The sequence below is a fragment of the Cucurbita moschata genome, unplaced genomic scaffold, assembly GCF_002738365.1.
Source record: "Cucurbita moschata cultivar Rifu unplaced genomic scaffold, Cmos_1.0 Cmo_Scf00002, whole genome shotgun sequence".
Taxonomy (NCBI): Eukaryota; Viridiplantae; Streptophyta; class Magnoliopsida; order Cucurbitales; family Cucurbitaceae; genus Cucurbita; species Cucurbita moschata.
In genome coordinates this window covers 1,119,687-1,125,060 of record NW_019268518.1, presented here as the reverse complement: position 1 = coordinate 1,125,060, position 5,374 = coordinate 1,119,687, and the positions used below count along the sequence as shown (strand labels likewise).

General features: G+C 37.5%; 1 protein-coding gene across 3 annotated transcripts; it reads right to left on the bottom strand.

The window, feature by feature from the left end:
• Positions 1-105: 105 nt before the first annotated feature.
• On the bottom strand, positions 106-1,840 carry LOC111429823. 3 transcript variants are annotated; one of them, XM_023065855.1, is made up of 6 exons: positions 1,591-1,840; positions 1,395-1,498; positions 1,129-1,300; positions 938-1,057; positions 268-861; positions 106-211 (listed from the first exon to the last, which is right to left on the bottom strand). In XM_023065855.1, the coding sequence occupies exons 1-5, from the start codon at positions 1,774-1,776 to the stop codon at positions 292-294; spliced, it is 1,152 nt and encodes a 383-aa protein (XP_022921623.1). In that variant the 5' UTR covers positions 1,777-1,840; the 3' UTR covers positions 106-211; positions 268-291. The 3 variants fall into 3 exon arrangements, with proteins under 3 accessions (XP_022921623.1, XP_022921631.1, XP_022921615.1); XM_023065863.1 differs by having other exon boundaries at positions 106-214; positions 271-861; XM_023065847.1 differs by having other exon boundaries at positions 106-216; positions 274-861.
• Positions 1,841-5,374: the final 3,534 nt, after the last annotated feature.

Below are 5,374 nucleotides of genomic sequence, written 5' to 3'. Positions count from 1 at the left end.
TTTAAAAAAAAAAAAAAAAAAAAAAAAAAAAATTGAACAGTTTACTTAATTTAATAATTGGGATTCCCAAAAAAAGAAAGATTTAAAGGAAAATTATAAAAAAAATCATGTGAATATACGATGTAAAACAAACAAAAATGTTGAGTTTCCCGAACTGCCAAAATTCCCAAATAAAACCACATAATTACACACCTCCTCTGTCTATCCAAACCAACAAATATATATTAAAAAATATTTAGAGAAAAACCAAAACCAAATTATGGGACACAAAATTCCATACATATGTGTTCATCAGTATCCACGCACTCTTCCTGTTCTCACTAAAATTGGCTTCTTCTCCAAATTTAAACCAAAGCTTGGTTTCTCAGTTATCTCTGCCTTCTCTAAATTCGCTTCCATCTCCTCCCCAATTTCAATATTTGTAGCTCTCTGTTCATCCATCTCTCTGTTTTCTTTAACAAACAACTCTCTGTTCGAAGAACAACCACACATTGAATTCTTTACTTCTGGTTTTGGTGTGACTTTGCTGCCTTCTTCTTCTCTCCCATATTCATATTCAATTTCCAATTTGGGTTTGGCTTCGACATCGGATTCCTTTTGCACTTGTTTGTGATATGAAGTCGTTGCAGACCCAGGGCCCGGGCTGCTTGGACCATCAGGGTCTTGTGATTCAGGGCGGGAGAGCTCCATGGCAGCTCTGGCCGCAGCTGCTGCTTGAGCTGCCGACTCAAAAGCGGCTTGTGCTGCATCCGCCACATCTTTGTACTTTTGTTTCGATCCAGATGGGACTTCAGTGGAGAATTTCAAATTCTCTCCCACTCCGCCATCTGTCTCCGGTTGGTTTTGTCTAGAGTTTCTGGCCTGTTTTTCATGTGATGATTAGAAACAAAATTACAATTTTCATTTAAATAATAATAATAAGGGTTAAGTTGCATACCTCATTGGAAAGAGGGGTTTCGTCGAGTTGCAGAGTAATTCCATTCTCGGAAGCAATGGTTTTGAGCAAATCCATTCTACTCTCCAAATTTGGGTGCCTCGTGGAAAGTTTCTGCATTAACTACAGAAAACAGAGCATAAGATGAATAAGGAAACAGAGCATATAAAATCAATAAATGAAGTCAAACTCACCAAATGATTGACTCCACAGTTGTTGCGTAATTCAACTGCACGAGCAGTGAATTCCTTTCCGAAACGAGAGGTCAAAGCGGACTTAATCTCGTGAAGTTCAGGGAAATCCCCACATCTTGAAGCAGCAAATAGCAACCCTGCAAGCGCCTCTTTCAATTCCTCAGGGCATTCTCTGCATTCAACACCAGCAAATCAAATTAAATCAAACCCACTAAAATCGACCATTCAAAACAAAACAAGGAATCTTTAAGGAAGACTAGGAAAACCTTTCTTGTTCGAGGAGGGAGGCTCTTTCAATCAAGAGATTGAGGTACCCTTCTATCAAAACATACGCATCCAAGGCATTCTGGTCCTTGATCACTTGCTCCACCTATCAAAAAAGAAAGAAGAAATCAACAAAAATTAAAAAAAAAAAATGAGTGAAACAAAACATGAAAAGGGGAGGGAAAGAGAGAAACGAACTCGAAGAAGGGCGCGTTGTTGGTGGTGGAGTTGGAGGAGTTGGAGAACATCGGATTGAGCTTGAGAGCGCCTCAGACGGCGTTGGTTGGTGAGAATGGCAAGGCGAGAGAGGGTGAGGTTGAGAAGAGGGCGGAATTTGGAGGCTCTGAAATTCCTTCCGAGAAGAGCGTCGAGTGTTCTTCCCATGGTGAAATGGGGTTGAAGGTTTTGGGAGGTTTGAAGGGGAAATGGGTTTATATATGTATGTTGTTTCAGAGTGAAGGGGAAATGGGTTTATATATGTATGTTGTTTCAGAGTGAAGGGGAAATGGGTTTATATATGTATGTTGTTTCAGAGTGAAGGGGAAATGGGTTTATATATGTATGTTGTTTCAGAGTGGAAGGCAGTGTGAAGGTTGAAGCCGTGTGGGCGTGTGGGCGTGGGTTCGCTTTCTGTGTGTCGCTTACAGGCTAAGTTTTTGGAAGATGTTAGTGTGAAAAGGGGTGGAACATGAACACGCTTCTAATAACTGAATGCTGCCTTATCTAAATCTCAACATGATTGGATGACATTTAATTAGCAATTATTAATAAACGTGTGATTGTTAATAAAATAACAATAAACAATTGAAAATAATGATATTACAGCAAAACACAAGTTTCCTTCAATTTTACAAATTCATTTAGGTAACTGTAAAAATGTAAAAATGTTTAAAAAAAAAAAAAAAAAAAAAATTGAGTCTATCACGTATTCACCAACATCTCCTCTCATGGTTGTGCGCCTAATACCATAATGAGTCCTTAGATGAAGCCAATGACAAAATCAGCAAGCAGTCACAACAATTCAACTTCTTCGCCACGAGTTGCGTGTGACTACCGTTTATGCTTGGGTACTACACTCTTTCTTTTCTTGTTCTAGTTCTTGTTGCAAGTGCTTAGGCACTTTAGTCATGTTCTTGACTGAGTTCTTATCATGATCTAGCCTGAAGATCTTGGTCCTTTGATTCTGAGGTCTCAATCTTGATTCTGATCTAAGGACCTTAGTACTATGGTTCTGGGTTCTCATCTTCGAAACTTGGATCTTGATCCATGTTTTAGTCATTGATTGTTGTCTTGTTCTTGGTTACTTTCTTGGTTCTTGTTCTATTCTTGGTTCGTTATCCAAGACACTCCCTCTAGGATTTAGGTACTAGTTATAAACCTAAAAATTGTGTCCAAGCTTCATACGTTTCAAACGACACAGTTTGAACCTACGTCCAAAGCTTCATGCGTTTCAAGCGACGTAGTCTGAACCGCATTTAAGCCCTGCCCTGCAATACAGTCTGAAAAATTATGTTCAAGGCTTCATGCATTCCAAGCGGCATAGCCTGAATACCTATGCTCAAGGCTTCTTACATTCTAAGCAATGTAGTCTGAAAACCGACATCCAAGACTTCTAACGCTCCAAATGATGTAGTTTGCTCCTACATCCAAGGCTTGTCCTGCCATACAGCTTGAATATCTTTGCCCAAGGCTTCATACGTTCCAAGTGGCATAATCTGAATCATGAACATGTTGTGGGAGGTTTTAAGAGGTTCTTGATTCATGGCTAAGGTAATTTACTCTCTTCTTGTAGTTGTCCCTAATAGACCCTAGATTACTCCCCATGAAACACCAAGGAGGTCACATAATTGGTGTTAAACATGAACATAACATCCTACATTAATCATGATTAGGGTACTCTTATCTTGGTGCAGGACATCTCATCTAGGTGATGGAAAGGATGAGGCCGAATATGACATCCTGCTAAGAAAAACATGGTGCAAGACATCTCATTTAGAAGAGAAAAATATGGGCCTCGGAAAGAATTGCGTGGTGGGAGGTCATGGGCCACTTTGGGCATGATTGGAGTATTATCTAACATTCTTTCACATCATGATAACTTTAGAGCTTCTGTGGTATTGTTCCTAGTTATTTATCTGGTAAGTTTCTAAGGTTCTTAATTTCTTGAGTCATAAGTTGTCTTAAGCTTTTGAACCCATCATAGTAACATGCATGTATTATTTTAGACAGTCAAAGAGTCATAATATATTCTTTAGAGGGTTCTAGAAGAGTCTTGAGGTAAGAATTTGCTGTGGTATTCCCTTTAGCATTTCTTAGACCCTAACTTGGTTTAGGTTTCAAACTTGCTCTAATCGACTTGAAATCATAAACATCACATTATGTCCTTAGGAATGGGTCATATAAGAAGTAGCAACGGTTTTTAGTCCTTAAAATACCTTAAAAGGTCATAGGGGCATTTTGGTCCTTTTATGCCCTAATTCATGGTTTAACCTTTAACATGATTCAATAGCTTTCAAACTTTACCATGTCATTAATCATCACAAGATAGGCATAGTACAAAGTTTGATAGCGATTGTTTAGCTATCTAGTGACCACCACATTTCATATATAATATGCTCAACAATAAAATTTTATGGGCAACAAAGTTCATTTAAAATTTCACAAGTAACAGAGTTCATTTAGTAAATTATTTTAATGTTACTTAAATCTCAAGTAAATTGATTTGTTCACGCATTAACCCTCGGTTCGGGGTGTTTTCCTTTCATATTACCTTAATTCATATTTTTTTTAAGGTTCATACTAAATTTTAAGTGACTCCAACAAATATTTTTTAAGAAAAGTCTAAGATGCTTACTTACCTCATCGTTGACGTTCGGGACCTCTGTTCTCAAGCTTTTGGTATCCGAAGTACTTCAAAAATTTTTTCACATATTTCTTAGAGTGTCTAGTTTCTGGAACCATAAAATTTTTCATGAGAAATGATCTAGAAAAGGGTTAAAATTGAGAAAAACTAGGGAGGGTCACAGTTTGATTTGACATGACCCATTCAGTTAAACAAACGATCATGCCATCGTCTTCTTCCTCTGGATAGGGAGAAGACATCTATGGTGCATAACGCTACCTCCTGAAAACACTCCTCCATTGCTCCATTCAAAGCGTTTCTTCTCTCGATTTCTTCATGAAACTTAAAGATGGTGTTACAAGGAAGAGTCAGAGATTGATTTAAAACCTTCTTTTGGATTGTAGCTAAAGTTATTCCCCTTCCAAACTTCGTCGGAAAACTAATTCCTCATCGGAGCTTTACCCAGAAATATCTCATTGGGCAGCCGATTCTAGGGATTTTTAGGGTCCGGTTTCTTCATGGAACCTCTTCCTTATTCTTCACTCTAGCTAAAGGAATTGATTTGGTGGAACGTCTTTAAGTGTGGGACCTTAATTTTAAGAAATTTCTCTCAATCTGCTACTCGCCCAAAAAATGCAGAGGATCGATCTATTGGGTAGCTTGATCTAGGACGTTTTACCTCTCGATTTCTTCATCAAAGTTTCTCATCTCAATCCTCTAGAGCTAAAGAAGTACTCAATTTGAAGAAAAATGGAACATAAATAGGAATTCGATACTTAACTGTAGATTATACCTGCAACTGATTTTCTTCAATTGGGCAAGTTCTTGGAGTTAATTCTCTTCATGGTCTTCTATGGAAATACTCCTTGAAGGTGTAGAAATTAATTGGGATTAGTTTCACTCGATGAATTTGATTGTATTCTCAGATTCGATTTTCAAGGTTTCTTTAAAGTTCTTCAATGTCGGGAATGAGTTTGTAATATCCAGCTGTCCAAAGAGACATAACTAAATAAAATAAATGAATAAAATAGAACAAAATGAAATAAAAAAAAAAAAGAAAAAAAAAAGAAAAGAAAAAGAAGGATATGACAGGGAGTCATGGGTCACTTCAAAAGAAAGAAAGAAAAAAAAAAAAAAAAA

Excerpts from the sequence above, each read along its gene's own strand:
- LOC111429823 (XM_023065855.1), bottom strand. The coding sequence starts at position 1,776 with ATGGGAAGAACACTCGACGCTCTTCTCGGAAGGAATTTCAGAGCCTCC. Across the intron at positions 1,499-1,590 it reads AACAACGCGCCCTTCTTCGA|GTGGAGCAAGTGATCAAGGA; the intron begins GTTCGTTTCTCT and ends CTTTTTTGATAG. Across the intron at positions 1,301-1,394 it reads TCCCTCCTCGAACAAGAAAG|AGAATGCCCTGAGGAATTGA; the intron begins GTTTTCCTAGTC and ends TGTTGAATGCAG.